General features: G+C 46.0%; 1 protein-coding gene across 1 annotated transcript; it reads right to left on the bottom strand.

Moving 5' to 3' along the window:
• Positions 1–1,251: 1,251 nt before the first annotated feature.
• On the bottom strand, positions 1,252–21,274 carry DHX33 (DEAH-box helicase 33). The gene is made up of 12 exons (XM_081109320.1): positions 20,847–21,274; positions 17,750–17,910; positions 16,698–16,925; positions 16,354–16,524; positions 14,854–15,039; positions 13,769–13,880; positions 12,311–12,470; positions 12,057–12,145; positions 9,300–9,427; positions 8,705–8,908; positions 6,426–6,512; positions 1,252–3,632 (listed from the first exon to the last, which is right to left on the bottom strand). Exons 1-12 carry the CDS (start codon positions 21,160–21,162, stop codon positions 3,324–3,326), a joined length of 2,151 nt encoding a protein of 716 aa, XP_080965446.1. The 5' UTR covers positions 21,163–21,274; the 3' UTR covers positions 1,252–3,323.
• Between the last annotated feature and the right edge of the window lie 3,905 nt (positions 21,275–25,179).

Here is a 25,179-nt window from a genome sequence, read left to right as displayed (position 1 = left end):
CAACTTGATTTTTCTGTGTTTTCCCCTCTGCAAATTATGTTCTGATCAAGTAAAACATAATTGAATACTTGCTTCCCCTGAGAGGTACAGTGTTCCAATATATGTTCACGGAATGGTATCTTAGATGCCTGGCCACAGTTCCAAGCAGTTCTTGATGCTGGAGTAAATGGATTTAAATAGAAAGTTTTACTCACAGAGCAAAAACTTATCTCCATTCTGGCATCTCTTTACAACCAGCAGAGCTGCAACATTAAATAAGGGTTTTTAACAAGGACCAGTTCTTTCCTTGGAGTGGATGTTCCACACGCCACGATTACTGCAAGTAGATCAACACCAGTAGCAGGCATGCGATCTGCTTGGAGTGCACCTATTTACATGAAGCTGCTCATGGGAGCTGGTGATTCACCCAGGCATGGATTGCAGATAGGAAAAGAGATTTTACCAATTGAAAAAGAGTAGCTCAAGATCACATTGCAACATCACTGTGAAACATTTAACTTTCTTAAGAAAGTTTAAGTTTAAAATGTACTGTCCCCTGCAGCTCAATATAAATAACCATTTACTTCTTTGTAGGAACATGTGGAGTCAGAATGGGTTTTCCAATCTGATGTAATCCCTGAGCAGCTATGTTAAAAATTAACTTTTTAAAAAGCCCAATAAAAACTACTGTATTAAAAGTCTACCAGAATGTTACAGTGATTAACATATTTCTGTACAGAAACATTAAAGCTACTTAGAAGCTATCTATCCCTTATTCCTGCTCAGAAAAGAGTAACAGTATACATTTTCCAGAAACTCTTTAGGTACTTAAGTTGTACACAATTATTCTGAGAGAGAATTTGCGGAGGGACATGATAAATCACCCCACTTGAAATTTTTTACCAACACGATGAATTTTTTTTATTAAAAATACATTTTCTTTTACCAAGTCGGGCTAAACATCCTAGACTTCTATTTAACAAATAAGAAAAATACACTTTAAAAATCTTCTGACAAACTTTCCAGAAGGTCAGCAACAGTAAAAACAAGTCAATCTGAGGAAGAGCCTGCTAAAAGTCTTACGTATTCAATAAGATAGGGCAGTGATTTCCAACCGGTGTGCAGCAAGACTTTTTAAACATGCACTACCTGCCTATTTAGTCAGGGGCACTGACCTCTTTTCCCTTAGATTAAAAACAAACAAACAAACAAAGACAACAGCCAACACAATAGCTGTCCAGTGGGAATGAATCAAAAGTATATCTAATTTTTGGGTCAGGCTGGCAAAAAATGTATTTTTTGATGTGCCTCAGAATTTTAGTAATTAGTTCACGTGTGCCACGAGAAGGGAAAGGTTGGAAATCACTGAGATAGGGTATACCGGATCTGCCAAATCCCATTTGGCCTAAACGTAAATATTTCTAACAATTAAGTCTCAAGTGCCCGAGCACTAGATAAAAGCTGGACTTTTCAGGGCCCCAGCGTGTGCGGAAAGCCCGAGCAGACCTGACAGGCAGACACGCACAGATGGGACGGGCGCGGGGAGCTCCAGCAGGCTGGTCTCGAGGAGTCCGCTGCCCCTGCAGGGTCTCTGAGTTTGGGCCGTTGTACCGAAACGGCATGGTTCACTGTGAGTAATGACCAAAATTCTGCACAGGTGTTCAGACCAATTAAGCACATTAAAAGGGGTAAATCTTGGCTGCTTCTGGGACAAGACATCCAGTCACTTTTGGTAATTAAATAGCTAAGAAGGACTTTTATTCTCAAAAAAAAAGAATAGGAAGAGATGGCGGAGAACCACCAATTCCCTCTGAGAAATGCAGACACTAAGGGTTAGAGAGTGATGGCCACTTTGTTAGGAGGTAACAAACCCAGGTTGTCCCCAAGTCCCAAAGGAGGAAAAAGGGTAAAATAAATAAGATGCGAGAATATAGCCGCCAGATGTTGTGAATGGGATGAGCCAATGCCGCCTGGTTCTCGTGGACCATTCGTCTCTCCCTCCACCACAGCTCTCGGACCAGGGGCCCTGCCAGAAGAGCAGTGGCTGAACTGTAGCCTGGGGTCGTTCCTTCTGCTCACATATTTAAGCGTGCCACCACAGAGAAACAGCCGCTGGTATGCTGGGGCCATCACCCTCTGGGCCAGTTTCCCAGTTATACCTGACATGATTCAGAAAATACAAATCAGCCTTCACCCAGGAGGCGTCCACGTCTCCTGAAGGACAGGCGAGGATGTCCGCCACAGAAGCACAAGGACGAAGATGCTCAGCTCAGCAGCCCGCAGGCCTCCGTCACTCCCCTGCGTGGAGGCAGCAAGCGCCCACACCTGAGGAAGAGGCTCAGCAGGAGCGGCCAGCACCTCCCTCTCATGTTTTCTATTGGAAAACTCTGGCCCAGCCGGATGGCTCAGTGGTTGAGCGTTGACCTATGAACCAAGAGGTCATGGTCTGATTCCCAGTCAGGGCACATGCCTGGGTTTGACCCCCAGTGTGGGGCATGCAGGAGGCAGCCCATCAATGATTTGCTCTCATCATTGATGTTTCTATCTCACTCTCCCTCTCTGTTCCTCTCTGAAATAAATAAAAACATATTTAAAAAACCCAAAAAACTCTGTACAGCCCTGGCTGGGTTGCTCAGTGGTTAGTGTACTGACCCACAGACAGAAGGGTCTCGGGTTCGATTCTGGTCAAGGGTGCAGGCTTTGGTTGCGGGCTTGATCCCTGACCTGGTTGGGGTGTGTGCGGGAGGGAACCAATCAATGTGTTTCTCTCACATCGATGTTTCTCTCTCTCTGCCTCTCCCCCTCCCACTCTCTCTGAAGATCAGTGGAAAATATATCCTTGGGTGAGGATTAAAAAAATACTCTGTACAGATAGACATTAAAATAGATGCAAGACAACAGCTCTGTGCCCTCCCACAGTCCCTTCTAGAAAGTCCCTTAGTCTCGGGAACTGGGGATCTTGTGGTACTCGATTCACATTATGTAAAAAGCAGGAAGATGAAGCCAACAATTCATTGTAAGTTCATCTTTCATTTTCCCCAACCTCATGACCCCAACCCTATAAGGATTATTGCCCCCTTTGGCATATAAGAAACGGGGGCTCCGAAGTTAACTATGTCACCCAAAGTCACCCAGCAAGGACCTAAAGCACAACTTTGATGTTTCAAAGGTATAAATAGCATCTACCCGTCTACATGATTCATTCAGCCTAAGGAGTTTAAAGAAGACACTTGTAAGCTCCTGGAAGTCGGGCACGTTCTGTAGGTTAAAACCCGCTGCCTCTTAGGCGCCGAGCGGGCAGTCGGCTGGGAGGACGGCTGTGGCCCCCGCTCCCAGGCCGTGGCTCAGTTCCTGCTGGCCTTCAGCTTCCTGCGGAAGTAGTCGGGGGCGGCCTCGTACAGCCACTCGGCGTCCACCACGCAGAGGTCGCGCATGTAGCACTTGTTGGTGTGGAGCAGCTCGGTGTACACCACGCAGGCGGGCTTGCAGTGGAAGAGGACGGACGAGGGGTGGATGGCCACCGGCTGGTGCGTGTCTGTGGTGGCGTAGGTCCCGTCCGGCTGCAGCTCGGCGGTGCTCATGAAGAGGCTGTGAGCCAGGCAGCGGCGGACCGTCTCCATGTCCCCCCGGGACGACGGGATGGGCATGGACATCTGTGTCAGGAGGAAGCGAGAATTGGAGAAGACCCCAAACATGCACGCTGCTCAGCACTGCATCGCATTCGGAACACCCGCACCCAAAACGCAGCCCACACTGCAGGCCTAACGGCGTGGAAGTTGCCATTGGGAGGTGTTTCCTCAAGCACCTTAGAGACCAGCCCAGGCGGAGGAGGTGCCGCTGAAGGAGGGTGAACTGAAAATAGGAAAAGCGCAGCCTGGCGAGTAAGGACCAGGAGGGAGACGGTCATGTAAGGGGCCAAGCAGACAGGCCTGGTGAGCCAGCACCTGTCCCCATGGAAACACCGGCCAGGACGTGGCAGGAAGGAGAGGCCTTTCCCTCAACTGACCACCTCGTCTCCTCCCTCCATCCATCGCACGCACTGCCGCCAGCCACCTTCCTCTACCAGCTTGTCATTCTTCACCCCTGAAAACCTCCACTGTCTAGTGCTCCTGGCAAAGCAATGCAGGCTTCCAACTGTGACGCTGTGAATGAGCGAGCCGTCCTGAGCATCTGCGGTCCTCAACGGCCTCCTCCCTCCTGGGCCCGTTCCACGAGGGGCCTTCCCACGTGCACCACGGGGAGACAGAGCACCCCTCCGCTCCCCAGCGGCAGTGGCGGTCGTCAGTCTCCTGCTCCCCACCCTTGCTGATGGGCCACGTCACCTTACACCCCAGGCCACAGCGGAACCAGCCAGTGGCTTGCACTGCCTGACCACACTGGCCAGCTTCTCTCTTCCGGCATTTGGAGTCTGAGCAATCCGTTAGGGTTTTGAAGGGGAGGCCAGGGAAAGCAGTCGCTTGTGCAGAGGCGGAAGGTGAAAAGGGGGAAGGAGGCAGGCAGAGAGCACCCAAAACAAGAGGCAAGCAGACTCAGAAAGCTGCCCTTGCTCCCAGTGGCCTTTTCTGGTTCCTCATGCCAGTCCCTGTGTGGACTGGGGTTGGACTATTTCCTGTCCAGATTCCAAAGGTACCTCTTTATCCCCCCGTATCCCCTTTAAGGTGGCTCAAGGTGTCTTGTTCTTTGCAATCAGCTGATCCTGGCCTGAGGAAGACACTATCTCCTCATCTGTCAGGAAGTAGCTCAGGATCACCACCTCCAGGAAGCCCAGAGTCCCACTGCTCACTGGTCTCTCCTTCCGGCTGCCAGCTCCACACTCACTGGCCCTGTGCCTTGGGGCACATGACTTAACTTCCCTGGGCTCTAGTTTCCTCATTGGTGAAATGGGAATAATAACAGAATCAACCTTACAGCGGGTGAAGTGGGGATTTCAAATAAGGCATCACATGAAAAGTGCTTAGAATGGTGCCTTAATAAGTACTTCATAAACAATTTCTATAATTATAATTATCATTGGCTCCCCACAGGAGATATATGTGTATATGTAAGTCAGATTGCCCCTCCAGATTGTTCCTCGAGAAACTTAGTGTCAGTGCAGCTGTACAACTCCGGGACCTTGGCCAGTGTCTGGCGTATAAAGAGGGCGTGGTCAGTCACTAAAGCTTCTTCCATCAGAAGAGAGAAGCACCACCCCGATTGTCATGAATAAACAGAAAACTCACGAGGCTGAGATGGTCTGGCAGGCAAACTGTTCAAGTGCAAGAGGGGTTTGGGAAAATGTGTAAAATTAAGGACACAACAGGCTACTATGAGAAGAAATAGCATTAAATGTTAACAACAGGCCGCTGGCAGCGGACACAGGCTGGGCACAGGCCACAGCTCTCCTAGGGACGTGCAGACAGTCTGCACTGGGGCTGTCCAGAGAGGCCTGACACACAAAGACAGTCAGCAGAGATGTCTACGACTGCACATGGGCACTTCCTGTGCTCAACAACAGGAGATACTTATAAAACTACTCCCACCTCCGAGTAAAATGCAGTGTCACACAATCATTAACATACACAGGACTGTAAAACATCATGTACTCTAAGAGGAATAGAAGCTAACAGAAAACTTTCTGGTAGACAATCTGGCAATAACTATCAAGACCTAATGTCACTATCCATGAATTCACCGTTCATTCTATGCGCACTAGGCCGCAAACACATATGTCGGAGGATGGTCATTCTGATATAACCTCAACAATCACCCTTGGGCTTGGTTAAATAAAATGCAGTGGACACAACGGAAACCTATGAGGTCACTGACAAGAGTAAGATGGACATAAAGACACTGAAAGACAGCCCAGACACACCAAGTGTTCAAACGTCTGCCAGATGGAAAAGGGCAAGCTGTAAAACAAAGTGTGCATCATATTTATGTTCTGAAGAAAATGTTATATATATGTATCCATGTGTATATGTACACACATACACACACACAGGAAAAAATTCTAGAAGGATAAAGGATTGTTAACGGAGGTTTATCTTTAGAGAGGCAGAGTTATGGGAGACTCTGAAACTTTCTGCATTTTATATCACTATTTTCTGCATTGTATCAACTTGTAAAAATTATGCACTACTTATGTAATCTGAAGAGAATAAATATATTCCTACTAAAATAATCTTATGATGGATTTTAATAACACTGGAAAATACTTTTACAGAAGTTGAATATAAATTATACATACAATGTAACTAAGTATGCAAAAAACATTTAACAGGACTATGAGGAAACAGACCAAAACGGTGAGATGGAATTGTGGATAATTTTCACTTTCTTTCTTATTTAAAAATTTTCATACAATAAGAGTTTCTTTTGTAATCATTAGCTATAAACAATTAAAATGTTTTTATCTAGAAAAAAGTAATAGCTTAGTCCCCCAGAGAACAAGTAGGAGGAAAGAATACCTTTACGCAGATATCCCTCAGCTGGGCTCGGACTTCAGCTACTAGCATCATATTCTTGCTGTTGACAAAATTCTCTTTGCACCAATCCTGAACAGGAGAAAAAGAGATATCTCAATCCTCTCATTTCTATAATGAAAATAAAATGATTTTTAGAACATAGTTGAATTTAGAGGGAAAACTTTAGTTGCCAAAAATATAGAAAAATATCTTTATATCAAAAAGCATAAGCCATAAGAAAAAATATTTAACCAAAAGTAAAACAAAAATTTTTTTTATGTCAAGTCACTATGAAAAATGCTACAGACTGAGATGTTTGCACTACTACACCCAATAAAGGTAAGTATCTCCAGAATACATTACAAAACAAAAACAGCCCTAGCTGGTTCGGCTCAGTGGATAGAGCATCAGCCTGTGACTGAAGGGTTCCAGGTTCAATTCCAGTCAAGGGCACATGCCCGGATTGTGGGCTCAATCCCCAGTAGGGGGTGTGCAGGAGGCAGCCAATCAATGATTCTCTCTCATCATTTTCTCTCTCTCTCTCTCTCTCTCTCTTCCTCTCCCTTCCTCTCTAAAATAAACAAAAACATATTAAAAATAAACAAACCAACAGCTCTGGCCAGTTGCTCACTGGTTAGAGCATTGGCTCAGGGAAGGAAAGGTCTTGGGTTCAATTCCGGGTCAAGGGCATGTACCTTGATTGCAAGTTCAATCACTGGCCCTGGTTGGTACACACGTAGGAGGCAACCAATCGATGTGTCTCTCTCACATGGATGTTTTTAAAAACAAACAAATAAACAAAAAATACAGGCCCTGGCCAGGTAGTTCAGTTGGTTAGAACATTGTCCCGATATGCCAAGGTTGTGGGTTTGATCCCTGGTCAAGGCACATACCATATAAGAATTAACCAATGAATGCATAAATGAGTGGAACAACAAACTGATGTTTCTCTCTAAAATCACTAAATAAAAACATTTTTTAAAAAAGAACCTTCTATAAATCAGTAAGAAAAAGACCAACAGTCCAGTAGAAAATAGACTAAGGCTATGAACAGACAACTCACTTTTAATAGAAATGACTTGTAACCAATAAACTTATATAAGGATTCTCAGTCTCTTGAGGAATCAAGGCAAAGTAACTAAAACAGCTGAGATACTATTTCTAACCCATCAACTTGGTAAAAATTAAAGTCATTTCAACTAAGCATTGGAGAGGATGGTGGGAAAGGAAGCTCATACATCACTAGGGGGAGTGCAGAGGGGCTGACAGCTTTGGGGAGCCACATGCTCGCCCGGGAAAGCTGGATGCAGCTGCCAAGACCAGCAGGTCCACTTGAGTGTGGACCCAGAGAAACACGCCCCCTGCACAGATGGTCACAGTAGTGCTGCACGTGGAAACCAGCTGCAAACATCTGTAGCATCTAATGTTCAGATAGGAGGTAAGGTTTGCTGCCACACACCACCCTCAGGACAGAGGTTACACAGGGAGGAAGGACAGGGACAGGAGCAGTGCAGGCCTTCGCTGCATAAAATCTATAGCGTTTTATGTCCTTAAAAATAAACTGGGACAAATAGAGCAAAATGTTCACAACTGCTACAAGTGGGTGCTGGTTTTTTTTTAAAGAACTGACTGCATTAAAATGCAGAACAGCCAAAACCGGTTTGGCTCAGTGGATAGAGCGTCGGCTTGCGGACTAAAGGGTCCCAGGTTCGATTCCGGTCAAGGGCATGTACCTGGGTTGCGGGCACATCTCCAGTAGGAGATGTGCAGGAGGCAGCTGATCGATGTTTCTCTCTCATCAATGTTTCTAAACATGTCTCTCTCCCTTCCTCTCTGTAAAAAATCAATAAAATATATTTAAAAAAAATAAATAAAAAAATAAAATGCAGAACAAGTTAAAGCACGCACACCATGGCACAATTACTGATTATACTGATAAATGAAATAATATACCCGTTTTCCCTTGGTCCGAAGAACTGAAATATCATACAAGCAAAAACTACTATGAAGAAAGTCAGGGGCAGGTGGGGGAAACCCATTTTGTAGCTAAGAAACTGGTCACTAACTACTGAACTAATTTGTCCACATTAAATATGAGTTAAACACAAGGGGAGCGAAAGGCAGAAATCGCATTTCTTCCCTGGTACTGTCCCTGTACAAGACCTTGCTGAAATGATAGCTGACGTTCTTTTTGTGGCTCTTTAGATGCTTCAGCCAAGAAAGGAAGGCCGAAATTCCCGAAAAGAGGTATCACTGGAGAAGAGGAACGAGACAAAGTGCACCTTATTTCCACCCAAGTTTTTGAAGGTCCGGTAGATATTGAGCAGGGTGACGTGATCGCCCTCGCTGGAGATGAACTTCTTCCGGACACCCTGCACTTCATCCCGCCGGGAGGGCGGGTTGTAGAGGACGCTGTCCACGGACAGCAGGGAGACGATGGTCAGTATCTCCTCCGTACAGTGGAATTTGGGGGACAGGAGGATGGTCTGCAAGTCAAAATTGAAAACCGCCTTAACCAAAATTCTTCCTGGCTCTGAATGCAGTATTCCTGTACATTGCTTTTGCAGTTCCCCTTCTAAGGCGTTAAAGGGCAGGCGTTTCTAAAACCATGACTGTGTGTTAACGTTACTTGACTTGTTTGTAGAACAAATGACTGTCTTTCCTGAGGATTCCAAATTCCTTGTGGGTAGGGCTCATGATTTAAAATGAGTTCTAAGCCCACATAGAGCGTAAATCAGTGTCAGACACAAAGTGGGAGTGGACAATTATTTAGGATAAAAGTGAAGGTTAATCTAGAAGCACTGGGTTTCGAAGTCTACTTTGGGATGGCTAACCTGTAATGTACAGAAAGGGGACTGAAGAGAGGGCATCATTTACTTTGGCAAATTTGGGCTCTAAGGGAAACGCTGCCATCTTCCTTCCGAGTGGAGTCAGGGTGAGCTGCTCATCCTTGTGCTCCAAAGCACCCAACAGGTCCAGCTGGGCGATGGCCGCCTGAACGTGATCTGAAAAACAGAGACACAAAAAAGGAGCCAAAAATCCAAAAAAGAAGTTGCAACTAGTTCAGTGCTTCTGATAACTTTACAACTGATCAAACCACAGCAGAGATCACACCACCACTGTCCCCAGAACTCACTTTCAAAGCTGTTAATGCACCACTTCTTCAGTTCAATTCCCTTTTATTTTATTTATTTTTTTGTTAATCCTCACCCAAGGATATTTTCCCATTGCTTTTTAGACAAAGTGGAAGGGAGGGTAGAGACAGAAGGAGGGAAACATCAACGTGAGAGACACATCCATTGTTGCCTCCTGCACACGGCCGGGGACCAAGCCTGCAATGGAGGCATGCACCCTTGACCGGAATCGAGCCTGGACCCTTTAGTGCACAGGCCGATGCTCTATCCACTTAGCCAAACCGGCCAGGGCTCAATTCCCTTTTTAAAGAATGGTCTGCAGGCTCCTCTCCCGGGAGCACGTGCGTGCCTCTCCCTTCCGCTCCCTGCCCAGGAAGGCCATCACTGCTCCCTCACCCGCAAGCTCCAAGGGCCCTTCCTTCACCTCTACAACTTGTTTCCTAAGCCCTTTCTTTCTGTAGAAAGTACTCCTCCTACCTCTGTAATTTACCCAATAAATGTTCTCTTACCAAAAAAAGAAAAAATGGTCTGCAATTTGGCAATATGTATGTAAATTTTAAAGCCAGCAATGATACACCTAAGAATTTCACCCACAAAGAAAAAATATCAAATAAATAAATAAATATAAAAGAATTTCCCCCACAGACATGCTCACACAATATACAGGGACCAGTGTCTCTAGAAGCACACACTCCACAACATCAATACCAGGGCCCCTGCTGAGAAGGCCACTATTTACTACTCACTCTTTTATGGTTTTTAATTTTGAACCATGTGAATGCATTACCCATTAAAGAATAAAACGCTCCCCTAAGATGCAATAAATATATACATACTGAGAGGAAACGATCTGTAAAATACATTAGGTGCCCAAAGAATGCACAAATGTCTCAGTCAATGGGAGAATGACTAAGTGCATTTTGCTTTATTCATAGAATGCAATAGCATTTGGTGGTGAAAATGCATCAACACAAATCTTACAAAACATAATGAAAGAAAAGGGAAGGTTACTGAGGAACTGACACAGAAACATGCAAACAGAAACAACACATTGCTTAGGGACACACACCCGGAGAATAACACACTGCAGAAAAGCAAGGGACTGCGAACAAAAGGTGGGAGGCGGTTCCCTGAGGGAGAGGGAAGGAAGCGAGTGTGGCCGGAGGGTGCAGGGGGCTTCAAGGCGCTGGCGAGGGGTGCACGGGTGTTGGTTTTACTACTCCTTCTACCTTACATATATGTCTTCCTTTGCGTGTACAAATTTAGCAATGAAAAATACAATGCTTTTCTTCTTTTTTTGCTTTCTCTTTTTATTGTATCTATATGAGATGATGGATGCTAACTAAACTTATAAGGGGCAATCATTTCATAATCTATGTGAGGCAAATTATTAGCTGTTCACCTTAAACTTATACAATGAAGTATGTCAATTATATCTCAATAAAATGGGGGGCGGGAAATAAGTGCAGAAAAGTGCACAATGTATACTATTTGTGTTTTAAAAGAGATCATATACACTTGCATATGCACAGAATTTATTTAGAAGACAATTAGAAAATGGTTTGCTCTAGGAACAGGAAACCAAGAACCTGAAGATCGAGGGGTGGGACCCTTGTATACCCGTCAAATTTTTTTTAAAAATATATTTTATTGATTTTTTACAGACAGGAAGGGAGAGGAATAGAGAGTTAGAAACATCAATAGGAGAGAAACATTGATCAGCTGCCTCCTGCACACCTCCTACTGGGGATGTGCCTGCAACCAAGGTACATGCCCTTGACCGGAATCGAACCTGAGACCCTTGAGTCCGCAGGCCGACACTCTATCCACTGAGCCAAACCAGTTCGGGCTATACCCATCAATTTTTACTTTCAAAAACAAAACAGCCCAGCCAGCGTGGCTCAGTGGTTGACCTATGAACCAGGAGGTCATGGTTTGATTCCCGGTTAGGGCACATGCCTGGTTTGCAAGCTTGATCCCCAGTCAGGGGGGAGAGGTGTGCAGGAGGCAGCTGATCGATGATTCTCTCTCATCACTCATATTTCTATCTCTCTCTCCCTTCCTCTTTGAAATCAATAAAAATATATATTTAAAAAATTATATTTCTTCACTTAATAAAAAGAGGGGAAAAAGGAAAGGAAAACCATGTATTGAAGAGATGTCAAGTGCTAAAAGCTGCCATCGTTAGGAAAATCCCAATTACTTCTTCCTCCACAGAGAGGTCAATGAGGGACCAGAACTGACCAAATGCCAGTCAAAAGCACAGAAACGTGGTATTTTCAGTCCTTTCGCTGGCAGAAGTACAATTCGAGGCCACTCTCTGTGCTGGGACGGTGCTGATGGCACCGCATCTATCCTTCATGGTTCTCAGACACCTCTCTGACAGTTCATGTTCTCCACCAGACTAAACCAAAGGAGACCTCTAAAATGCTTTTTTGAGAGTCCATTTGCTGTCGTTTGTCTACTTGTAACCTTCCACTCCACTGAAGATCCCACTCACCTGGAGACGGTTTGGACATGAAGTCGAAGGTGAGCACGTTGGGGACTTTCATGGCTAGGAGCTGCAGCATCACGCTCGCCAGGTTACACCTGTGCAGAGTGAGAGACGTGCGCTGTTCACCCCCTGATCCTCCAGCCGGCGAGTCAGCACCACCACCGAGGCGTGTCAGTGAGGACTGCAGCTCTGGGGAGACCCGAGCCAGCACGGAGGGAGGTGTGGGGCAGTGGCAGGGGTGGGGGGCACCTCGGGCCCACCTTTGGATCTCTGGCACGGTCATCTTGTCAAACTTCTCAAACTCATCCTCTGTGTAGAGCCGGTAACAGACGCCGCTGTCCTCTCTGCCAGCGCGTCCAGTGCGTTGCCACGCCTGCGTCTTGGACACCCGCTGCACAGCTAACACCTCCAGGCCACTGTCTGGAGGGAGAATGGCCCACATTAGTGCTCTGCCCATCCTTCACATAAACAGGCTGCTTCTCCAGTACGGACAAAAGGAGCATTCCTCAGAGCACCAGCGATCCTTTCTGCATTACCGAGTCAGAAAAACTCAAGGCTAAATCAGAAAGCACAAAACCAGACTGTTCTGCAGTGAAATGAGGCCTGGTACTGGACACTGTGAAATCTGTTATTACAACATCAATGGTTGACCTGTGAACCAGGAGGTCACGGTTTCATTTCCCGTCAGGGCACATGCCTGGGTTGCAGGCTCGATCCTCAGTGTGGGGCATGGAGGAGGCAGCTGATCTATGATTCTTTCTCATCATTGATATTTCTATCTCTCTCCCTCTCCCTTCCTCTCTGAAACCAATAAAAATATGTTTTTTTAAAAAAATAAAACATCAGAAAAACTTCATGCTTATAGCAGGGGGACAGGAGAGTAAATTTCAGAGGTCTGGCTTAGCTCATATGGTAACAACCACCCCATTTGGCCTGGGACTTGGGACTTTCAGTGACAAAACCAGGACAGTCACTGGCAACGAGGATAGTTGTCACCATGTCAATCAATGACTCAGAAATGAAATGCCTCCAGGCCCTGTATACTCTCTCCTCCCTCCCACCTCCGTAATAAGAGACCATGCATGTTACTGCAGGAGTAAATGAGAGATTTTCTTCATAAAGGTGCACTCTGTGCCAGGCACTGAGAACCGAGCCCTGTCGCATGTTATCGCTGAGATACACAAGTGAAAGGCAGCACTTAGTGAATTTCAATTAAAAATCTGAAATCGATCCTTTCAGCTGCCTCAAATCCTCTGTAGAATAAAGCAAGGTATACAACAGACACGAAGGAAAACGACTGAAGGAAGCTTCCCACTGAAAATTCAGGAACAGCTAGTGCTGCACCCAGCCCAGGGAATTCTGGGAAACCTGGAGCTGGACCCCGCCAAGCTCAAAGATGAGAGCCTTTGATGTGGTGTCAAGCTACCTCTGGCCCCGGTGCCATCAACTCACCCACCTTCTGACAGGGTCTCAGACACCTCTGTCCCCAAGTTTGTTAAGCCTCGCCTTCTCTTTCTACCCTGCCTTCTCGTCTCACAGACCTGCCTCAGGTCCCCTTTCTGGACCCGCCCCTGCACTGTCTCACTTTTGGTGCCTGCCACCCCAATCTCAGTCAGTTACAAGCATGAAATGCTCATTGGGGGAAACGGGGGACTACAGGAAACTCAGTGGGTGCTCACTACACACAGAAGAGACAGTCATCAGCCACAAGTTCTCACCAGGGTTATACTTCTTTGCTTTGACCATGCCCGTGTCAACTACGTATTTTATTCCTGTAATGGTTATGGAGGTTTCAGCGATGTTGGTTGAAATGATCACTTTGCGGTAGCCCTAAAAGGAGGAAGAAAACCAAAAAGCTGTATGACACACATATGATTCTGAAGTTTTTTTTTTTTTTTTTAAATATATTTTATTGATTTTTCACAGAGAGGAAGGGAGAGAGATAGAGAGTTAGAAACATCGATGAGAGAGAAACATCGATCAGCTGCCTCCTGCACATCCCCCACTGGGGATATGCCCACAACCCAGGTACATGCCCTTGACCGGAATCGAACCTGGGACCCTTCAGTCCGCAGGCCAACGCTCTATCCACTGAGCCAAACCGGTTTCGGCTGATTCTGAAGTTTTAAAACAGTCCTCACCATTAATTTCCGTAATTCACTCACGATCAAGAAAAGATGACTTTGTTACTAATGACAGTTATTAATATTGACGGTGGGCCATTACACTGGGTGGGAGAGAGGGGACGTTCCGGTCTTAAAAGCTTACTTTGAGGCGATGCGACGTAGCGGCACAGGCACAAGGTTCAGAAGCAGGTGGATGTGGGCTGGAACCCTGGCGCTGCCAGTTACCTGCTGTGTCCCCGGAGCAGTTACTCCCCTCCTCTGGGCCTCAGTGCTTAGTAAATGGACCATAACCCACCTTGCCAGCTCCCGAGAGGATGAGAGGCAGTGCGTGTAGCATGTCAGCACAGTGCCTGGCACAGCAGGGCGCCCAATAAATGCTATTATGGACCAACGCGGCTTATGCTGGACCCTGGAAGACTCACTCATTTACCGTCCAGCTTTTGCCTTTGCCCTCTCCCTCGTCCCCTGACAACCGTTTCCCTGTTCTTACCTTGGGAGAGCTGCAGCTGCAGCTACGTGTTATATTCCTGCAGCTTTTCAGCTACTGTATCTGGTGCCTGAGCATCCGCCCCATATACCTTCTCTGGAGTCTGGTGACAGGCATACCTACAGGCCCCACGGGAGGATCCGCGTGCGTCCCCAGGCATGGGGCTGGACAGAGGCGGCGGTGCACTCACCTTCGGCGCCGCCTGGAAGACGCGGAGCTGCTGGGCATAGGGCAGGGAGGCGTACAGAGGCAGGACCAGCATGGAGGGGCAGCCGTCCGGGAGGTGCTTTGCAATGTCTCGGCAGGTCTTGCTCATGGCTTCGATTTCCTCCTGGCCGGTGAGGAACACCAGGATGTCCTGTGAGGAAGGGGCTTCCTGTACAAAAGTGAAAGTGGGACCGTTAGGCTTTCACAGAAGCTGTTCACCTGGTAAAGGGAAGAACAGCCAGTTAACAGACACTTATGCACCTGATCTCTGAAGTGTGTTCAGGTATACTTGTAAAGTACTTGATAACTGAAAAAGTGTTTAATAACAGGTGAGTATATGTGTATGTAAGTAGCCCAAAGTTCCACTTCTAGCCCGAGGTGGAACTATCATCTTAGCTACCTGAAATGGATAGAATTTTTACCTTTATCTTTCATTTGAGAAAACTAAGGTTTAAGAACAAATATAAACTTTACATGTCCACACAGTTTGTAAGTGGCAGAGCAAGTAATATAATTTAGAACTATCTAACTGAAAAAAAAATAAAAATAAAAAAATACACTGTGATATAACTATGTTGAGAGGATGAAGGAGAGAAGCAAGAGGTAGAGAAGGGATTTTTCTAAATCCTCACCTACCATGGTAAAAAATTAACATAATATCAGTAAGTCAACAAATAGCAATATAAGGTTATTTTAGAAATATGAAAGTAATATCCAGGGGAAACAGCTAAAAAGGTAAGTGGTTACTCTACAGTGCAGGGCCTGGGATGGGGAGTAAAAGTAACTGCTTTGTGTGAGCCTTTTAAAATGAACTGCTTAACCCTTTAAACTCCAAACTGCACACACATCACTTTAAAAAATTAATCTGAAAAAGTCTGCCTCTAGATTTTTTTCAGAAAGCAAATGGGAAGGTAAAAACAGTCAATTTTATACACATTAAACAAACAAGAATGAGATGATTGTTTAATACAATGAGAAGAGATTTGAAATGTTTCTCTAATGCAGTTTTAACTCTAAACTGGATCAATACCAACGTTTTCTCAATACGAGGAAGAAAATACCATAAAGCATCACATGTAACAGAGGAGGCAGCGTGAGGAAAGATACTGGTCAGAGTTAAATTCTTTTTAGAGAAAATAAGAGATCCCCCCAAAAATAAAAAGAGACATGGTATAGTAAATAAATTCCTGACTCATCTTTTTATTGATTGATTGATTGATTGACTTGGGAGAGGAACATCAGTGAACATAACGCGTTCACTGGTTGCTCCGTGTATGTGCCCTGACCTGGGGGGTCAAACCTGAAACCGTGGCAAATCGGGATGACACTCTAACCGACTCAGCGACCTGGCCAGGGCCAGGGCCAGATTCCCATTCACCCTAATGACATGGCTCCCCAAGTGCTTCAGTCAGCATCCACAGCTGAGGACCCTATCAGCCGTGAGGGAGACAGACCTTTTCAGGACTCGGCCCCCGTCCCGTACCTGGTGAATCTGGAAGACCGAGACAAGGGCGGCGTGCAAGTAATCCTGCTGAGGCTGTTTGGTGTGAAAAACCTGGATCGGATGCTGCCGGCCCTCCAGGTAGAGGACAGGAGCGCCATTGAAATACTGAGAGAACAGGTCCACGTCCATCGTAGCTGACATCACAATCACCTGGGTACAGAGGGAAGAGGGAGATGGAAACAAACGTGGCGACAGCCTTTCTGTGTCCCCCCCAAGCTCTAAAAGCAGATGAGGGAACCCGTCACACCCACTAGGTGAACTCGGTCCACGGTTCTGAAGCCGACGGGCAAAGGCGAACATGGAAGAAGCGCGCTGGCACCTACTTTGAGCGGCAGCTTCCCCAGCTCCTTCCGCCTCTTCTGTGCAGCTTTCACCACGCCAAAGAGCACGTCCGTGTGGATAGTCCGCTCGTGGGCTTCATCCAAAACGACACAGCTGTACTTCCGAAGCAGGGAGTCTGAAATCGCTTCCCGCAGAAGCATGCCGTCTGTCAGGAACTTGATCCTGGTGTCTTCCGAGGTGACATCATCGAAGCGCACTGTATAGCCAACCTGTGCAGAGAAACCATTCCTTCACCAAACGCATGCTCAGCACCCACCAGGTAACCAGCACGGGGCCAGGCGCCTGTGCTATCACAGCGAACAGGACCCACACTGACCTGCCCGGCTCCCCCCGCAGCAGGCAGTCTGGTGGCCGACACGGACAGTGGGCATGTACCTTTAACTGCAATTATAATTAGCATGACCAAGATTTAAAACTAGCCTTCTACCCCCAGCTACTTAATAGTTTCAAGAGAAGCTATGTACTGATGTGAAAAGACATCCGAGATGTTTTTAAGTGAAATACATAAACACACACAAATAAATCTAACTTATGCACAGTTCTGGGACTCATTCTCCATACGCACACATATGCTAGAAAATGCTTAAAATTTTTCGAGAGAGACACAGAGATATTGAAGCCTTAAAAATGCTCAAGGAAAACAACTAATTTATCCAACTTGCCAACAGATTTTGAAAGCAAAGCAAATGGGTCTGACAGCCTATCAGACCCTCTGGTCTCAGGAACTGGTAAAGAACTCTGAGAAAGACCTAGACAATTGTGGCAAGAAAGAAGCTTGCTCTGTATAGTCTTATTCAGCCCAGCCGACGTGGCTCAGTGGCTGAGCGTCGACCTGTAAACCAGGAGGTGATGGTTCAATTGCAGGCTTGATCCCCAATGTGGGGCATGCAGGAGGCAGTCGATCAATGATTCTCTCTCTCTCTCTCTCCCTCTCTGAAATCAATAAAAATAATTAAAATTTAAAAAGAAGTCTTGTTCAGAAAAATAAAAGGCAGGGGAGGGAGAAATTTTTGTAAAGAAGCAAATCAGGTACCAGCTTCCCGAGTTCAGTTCTCTTCTCATCTGAGACTCTAGTAGCGAGAGAGATGGCCGCCACTCGCCGAGGCTGGGTCACAGCAATGATGCCCTGGCGGCCAACACCCCCTTCATAGAGGTACTGAGGGAGCTGAGTGGTCTTCCCAGAGCCAGTTTCCCCTGGAAAGAAAAAAGTCTCATTTAAATGCAAATTGAAACAAATTTCAACAAACAAATGTATCAAAGTCAGAAGAGAAAGATAAAAGATAATACTCCAGGTCAGGGCACATGCCTGGGTTGCAGGCTCCATCCTCAGTGTGAGGCATGCAGGAGGCAGCCGATCTATGATTCTCTCACATCATTGATGTTCCTATCCCGCCCCCCGCCCCCCTCTCTCTCTCTGAAATCAATAAAAATAAATTTTAAAAAAATATTCTAAGTTCTGATAAAGCCACAGGAAACTGGGTACTCACAAATACTGCTGGTGGAGTGTTAACTGGAATTGCTTCTCAGAAGGCCAAATTAAATCAGAAAAATCTTTAAGAAGTTTATACCCTTTGACCCAAAACTCCACTTACAGAACTGATTCTAAGAAAAAATTAAAGATGTACAAAAAAATATGGCTTCAAGATATTTTATCAACTTTGTTCACAAAAGCAAAAAACTGGAAATGTTCAACAACAAGTATAGTAAAACACAAAATGAAATACAACTATAATATAAAAATGTACTTCTCAAAAGAATAAGTGAAGTATATATTCTGACAGGTAGAGACATCCACCCATATACTGCAGCCGTGACAGACTCCCACCGTTCACTAGGGCTGCCTTTGTCCGCACTATCATGAACTGCCTGCTCTCATGATGCCTGCCTGGCACACACCACAGGATGAGCTAGACCTAAACTCGCTCCCCTGGGGCCGCACTGGCAGCCTCTGCTATGCTCCGCAGTGCCTGGTTCATCTCTCTTTCAGCAGACCAACCTGAACTGTCTGCAAGTTTAAATGTTTCCATCTCCTCCAACCCCAGAAGCTTCAGGAGGGCAGAGAAAGTCTGTCTCTCTCTCTCTTGTATGTACCTGTGCATACAGTAAGCTTTTAATGTCATTTTCTCCCTCGTGGTTCCTACTTAGAACAAAGAACTCAGTCAACCTGTGCATCTTTCCTCTCTTTGCTACAACTTTCTAACCCTCACATTCCTATAGTCCCATAATTATTCCATTTTCTCTCCTCTGACTGCCCATCCTTTCAAATCTAGCCAAGATCATGGACTAAGAATTTGATTATTCTGCAATCCTGCTGAACCCATCAGGCAAAACCTAAACTTGGATTCCTGTCTCCCTGTCCATCTCTTCTGCTCCTGCACCAACTGAGCGCTGATAAAGCAAAATAACCCAACTGTGCAGACGGAGCCCTGAGTTTGCAGTGGGGCCAAATGCGCTACCATCCATCCTTTTCTTAAATATATTTCTTTACTGATTTCAGAGAGGAAGGGAGAAGGAGAGATAGAAACATCAATGATGAGAGAGAATCATCGATCAGCTGCCTCCTGCATGCCCCCTTCTGGGGATCGAGCCCATAACCCAGGCATGTGCCCTTGGCCGGAACTGAACCTGGGGCCCTTCAGTCCGCAGGCTGACGCTCTATCCACTGAGCCAAGTCGGCGAGGGCTCCATCCTTTTCTTGTTTTTGCTTCCTGTCCTCTGTCCTGACCCTAAGGGCCCACTCAAGGCCCTGAAACTCCCACTCTCAGCAGAGTTCCTGTGCCTATTTCACAGAAAAAGAAACCTCAGAGGTGACCTCCCTCTACCTCGCCCTGGAAGCTTTCTGCAGTCACACCCATGCTCACCTTCTTCCTCCAGCCCCAAAGCCGCTTGGACATCTTTCACTGTATTGAAGGCCAATTCTGCTTCTAGCCCGTTGTCAAATGCCCCCTTCCCCATGACCCCTGCACTCAGCTGTCAGTGCCGGCTTTCCATCTGCAGCCTCCCCCTCTTCTGAGTTCTTCCTCTCAACCTATTAATTCAGACTTGCAAGTTCCTCTCAGCCCCCTTTTTTTCTCAAAAGAGAGGCCAGCTCCCACTGCCTTCATTCCCTGACCTCCTACTTACTCCTCAGTGCAATGACAAATCAGCTCCTACCCCACAACTTGTCTGAAACAGCGCACAGTGGGCCCACAATCAATACAAATCCAGTGGGCATTTTTGGGGTCTACTTATTATTGGACCTCATTGCTGCATCTGTTCATGCCCCTCCTCTTTATTAATCCTCATCCGATATCTATCTATATCTGTATCATCTACGTCTATATCTATCTATATCTACCTATATATTTTTTCCTCCATTGATTTTTAGAGAGAGTGGGAGGGAGGGGAAAGTCAGAGACAGAAACATCTACGTGAGAGAGACACATGGATTGGCTGCCTCCCGCAGGCGCCCCCACCAGGGGTGGGGATCCAGCCTGCAACCGAGGTACACGCCCTTGACCAGAATCCAACCCGCGACCCTTCAGTCCGCGGCCGATGCTGTAACCACTGGGCACACCGGCCAGGGCTTCCCGCTTCTTATCACTCTGTTCCTTTAACTATGTATATTGGCTCTTTTGGGTCTCCTTCCCCTGTTTGGAGGCTCATCCTCTCGGTCCTTCAGAAGCTCCTGACTTAAACGTTGGGGATCAAAGCTCCTTGCAATCGGTCCCCAAGTCACAGCTCCGCCTTTTGGTTCATGCACCGAAAACTGCTGCTTCCCGTCAGGCCGACCGGCTGTTTCTTGCCTCCGCGCGCCTCTCAAGAAGCTCTCCGCTGGGAGGATGCCCCCCTCGGGGACCGCCTCCCCCGCCGCCTCCTGCCAGGCTGGCTCCGATGCACCCCCAGACTCCCCGGCAAGCCCCTGCGCCCGTTCACTCGGAAGGTGGTGTTTGCATAACAACTCGGGCTGTGAGCACCCCCAGAGCAGGGCTGTCGGACTCCTCCGAGGCCCCTCTCCCGGCCTGGCACCGAAAAGGCGGTACGGTTTGTGGTAGAGACAAACCAAAGAGGAAGAGAGGCACCTAAGAAAGACCGTGCTCGCAGCGCCAGGAACAGAGAACCAGGAAGGACTTGGCCGCGCGGCCGCTCACCGATGAGGATGGCGCTGTCCAGGTTTCGGAGCTGGGCCAACAGCTGCCCCCGCGCCTGGAAGATGGGCAGACTCCGGCGCTGCCGCTCCACGGCCTCGGGGTAGGGACTGGCCGAGGGCTGGGCCAGGGGCGGATGCCGCCGCCGGCCTCCTCCTCCTCCTCCTCCTCCGCCTCCACCACCTCCTCCTCCGCCGCCGCCGCCGCCGCCGCCGCCGCCCGCATTCAGCCGCATCACCACTCGCCTCCCGTCGTGGCTCGGAGGCCCAAGGCCCTGCCGGAATCTCTTAGGCGGCGGGAAGCCCGCCTCCTCGGGCATGTCGGGAGTGGGCAGAGACTGGGGGAGCGAGGGCGGGCAGCTCGCAGCACCGGGGAGCCGGGTGCCAGCACGCACCGCCCCTTCCAGCCACGTGCTAGCCACTCCCGGCGACCAAGGGAGACCTCACGGCCTCATCTCGCCTTTAGGGAAAGGACTACAACTCCCAGCATGCACTGGGAGCTTGGGAAGGCTTTCACTTCCTGAGGGCGAGGAGAGCAACATCCGCGGTACAGCAAGAAAAGGGTCCGGAGCGACCACAGCTAAAGAACGGGTGTACGGTTCCTTGGGACCTTCACCTTCCTTGGTTAATAAAGCGGTCTTCCAGTTTTATTGTGCTGGTAATACTAATTCTAGTAAACACACGTTTCCCCTTCTCCTTTCACAATAGTACTCGCTTTTCAAGGAAAGTGCTTAATTTTTAAAAATCAATGAGGAACACAAACATTTGCAATTATTCAATCCTCTAAGCAATTTAATACTATTAATCCCCAATTTACAGACAAGAAATGGAGTCTCCAAAATTAAAGTCATTCACAGGTAAAAAAAAAAATCAAATCAGAATGTTGAAAAGGATACTCATGATCATCTTGCGTTGCAGAAAAGGAAAGCATTATATATTTTCTAATAATTCTGTATTCTCAGAAAATGACTATCCCAAATGGAGTGGCATGTTCCTGTAATACAAGCAGGGAAAGAGGGATTTTAATGGAACTAAAATTGTATTTCCCCCTCCTTTCCTCCAACTATTCCTGCCAGGCTTTGAAGTTCTCTACAGTGACACCAACACCCATCACACAAACACCAATCAATGAAGATTCAGAACTGCAGCAAGGGAAAGTAGGTTAAAACTAGTTTGTCCGTCCCTTCCTAAGTTCAAAGCTCTTAGACGATTTTCTAATTCACACAGAAAGACTGCCAAGCAGCCCATTTGCTCTGCATACAGGAAATTATATAAAAAGAATTTATCATTAGCTTCAACCCACATGAAGGATTTGAGGCATCCTCTGAAGTTCATCTCCATGACACTTATATTTGTAAACCTGTTAAAAATTCTCCTTTCCCCTTCCTCTAGATCTGAGGCAATTTTCCTTTAGTTGCTGACAGTATAGTGATCAGGGGTTACTGAAAAAGTACACGTTGAACTAATAGCAAATATGTCTTTAAGAATTGGCAAAATTTCACTTCTTGCCCTTAAAAAATTTAGAAAGATGACCCAAAACTAAAAAGGAAAATAAAATACCAAATAGAACTGCTATAACAAAATACCACAGACTAGGTAGCTTACAAACAACAGAAAAGCATTGCTCAGTTCTGGAGGTTGAATTCCAAGGTCAAGGTGTCAGCATGGTTGCCTTTGGTTGAGGGCCCTCTCTCTGTTTCATTGCTGCTCCTTTCTTGTACCCTCAGGTGAAGGAAGCGGGTAGGGATCTCTGGAGCTTTTATATAAGGCATTAACCCCATTAATGAGGAATCTACCTCATGATTTAAGTACCTCCCAAAGGCCCCCGCCTCTTAATGCCATCACATCAGGGATTAGGATTTCAACCTATGAATTTGGGGTGGGGGCACAAATATTCAAACCATAGCAATAACTGAATGTTAACTCAATTTATGGACCTGGAGTATGTAAAAGACCTCGGTCTTTTTCCCCAGTGTGCTTTCCTGAGTAAGCTAATGAAGGAGACATGTGCTCCACATGCTTATGAGTCCAGGTAGGTAATATGCATGAGTAAAATAATCGCCTCATAGAGAACATTCCGACTCTAGAAGCAGCCACTAGTGATCTCTGGGCAATAGCTGCCACGCAGGCTGGGTATTGCCAGACCTTCCCATTCTTTTCAAGGAAAGTAAAAAAATAAATGTTTTCATGTGAAATCTGTCCTTTTTATTTTTAAAAATGTTTTTATTGCCCTACCAGTTTCTCAGTGGTTAGAGCATTGGCCCGTGGACTGAAGGGTTTGGGTTCAATCTGGGTAAAGGGCACATACCTTGGTTGCAGACTCAATCCCTGTCCCTGATCAGGCTATGCAGGAGGCAACCAATAGATGGGTCTCTTCCCCTCCCTTCTACTCTCTCTAAAAATCAATGGGAAAATACTCTTGGGTGGGGATTTAAAAATAAAAATAAAATGTTTTTATTTTAGAGAGAGAAAGGACGAGGGAGAGAAACATTGTTCAGCTGCTTCCTGCATGCCCCACACTGGGAATCAAGCCCTCAACCTGGGCATATGCCCTGACCAGGAATCAAACCGTGACCTCCTGATTCATAGGTTGATGCTCAACCACTGAGCCACACTGGCTGGGCCATTAATCTCTCTTTAATTAAAAATACCAGATAATAGTTTGCTGATCAATAAACAAAGTATTTATTCAGCACCCATGTGCCGAGCACTATGCCAGGCACTGTGGTGGATACAAAAATTTAAGACATGGTCCCTGCCCTTAAGGAGCTTACATTCTCATGAGGGAGGCAAAACTAATATACATGTACCAGCTAGAAACAGTACAAAACAATATATAATTTCGTGTAAGAGTATATCGTAGACTTGAAGCTTACAGGGATTCAAAGAAGAAAGACAAAATTTCTTGAGGAGTTGGAAAGGGGTCAGGCCTTGAAGGACTGACGCGACTAAACTGAGGCTCCTGTTAGAAGTAGGAGTAAGGTTCAGAGAAAGGCAAAAGGTATGCATTTGATATGGGGGCTAAGAAGTCACTGTGGATTTAGGAGCAGAGAAATGACTTGATCATAAAAAGTTCACCAGCTTTCATGCAAATTCACATAATAAGCAAATAGCTTAGGGGACATCCTTCAGGACACTGGAAACAATGGCATTTTGTGATTAGAGTACAGATGGAACTCATCTGTCAAAGGAAAACACAGCCGCAACATAAAATGCAGGCTATCAAGGATAGATGACAACTCTAGGAAGCCCTTTATGCAACATGCCAATAGCTCCCATATTCCCTAATTCCCATAGACACCAGAGGCAGAGTGAGAGCTTCATTACCAAAATCCAACACTTGGGCGCTCTCTGCTTAGAAAGACTACACAAGAGGTATGAAAGATATTAGGACATATAAGAGCGACATAGAAAAAGAATAAGTGGAAGAGGGAAATGTAAATCCACAGTAAAAAAAACAAACAAACCCCACACCAAAATGTATATAAAATGTTATCTCCTAGGGAGATGCATTTTAAAAAAAAAACCACCACGAACATATATTGTATTTCTACAACAAAAAACCTATGCCTTAGTCAGGTGTGCTTATCAGTATTAATGGTAGAATTCAAGAATCCCTTAAATTATGTTAGGTAAATGGTCACAAAATTCCATACACTGAATCTCATTTTCAGTTGATTTGCATTATGAAAAAGAAGGGTGTTCTGGAAGAATCGAGACTGAGAGGTAAGCTGGAGAAGAGGTGAGGACTTTTCCTTATGTTCAGATAACAGGTAACCTGTTTACAACATAGGGCTAGGGATGGTGGTAGTGGGAATGGCCAACCTGGTAAGAGGACAGTGACTGAAGTGACCACTGCCACAGTGGAATTCTGCCACTAGGAATTCCCATACCACAGAGAAATCAAAATCCCATAAATGACTGTGTGTAGGTCATCAATTCAAAATTGGTTCCCAGTTTTACCCAGTCATTAATATGTACACATTCCCTACTTAAATGAACTCAGTGAATAGATTTTAGGATTAAAATTTTACCACAAGAATTCCATAAATTGAATAACTGAAAGTTAACTAAGAGAGAACAAATAAAACTAGAGAAACTCATTTAAAAAAATAAACAATTTTAAAAAAACCTTCTAATTAAATTCAAGCTTTCTTGAATAAAGACATTAACAAGTTAAGAATCCCATAAGGATTCTGCATTCCAAGACTGGCATTTAAATATTTTTTTAAACCACTTTGGAATAAAAGCAGTCCCGTTAACCTATATTCTATAAAATCACAACAATCATATTCAAAGTTACCAACTAGCAGCATTAAAACACTTAAATTCCATTT

The sequence above is a fragment of the Myotis nattereri genome (assembly GCF_964212035.1).
Source record: "Myotis nattereri genome assembly, chromosome: 16".
NCBI classification, from domain to species: domain Eukaryota; kingdom Metazoa; phylum Chordata; class Mammalia; order Chiroptera; family Vespertilionidae; genus Myotis; species Myotis nattereri.
The sequence above is the reverse complement of the archived record's forward strand: the minus strand, read 5'-3'. Positions and strand labels throughout refer to the sequence as shown.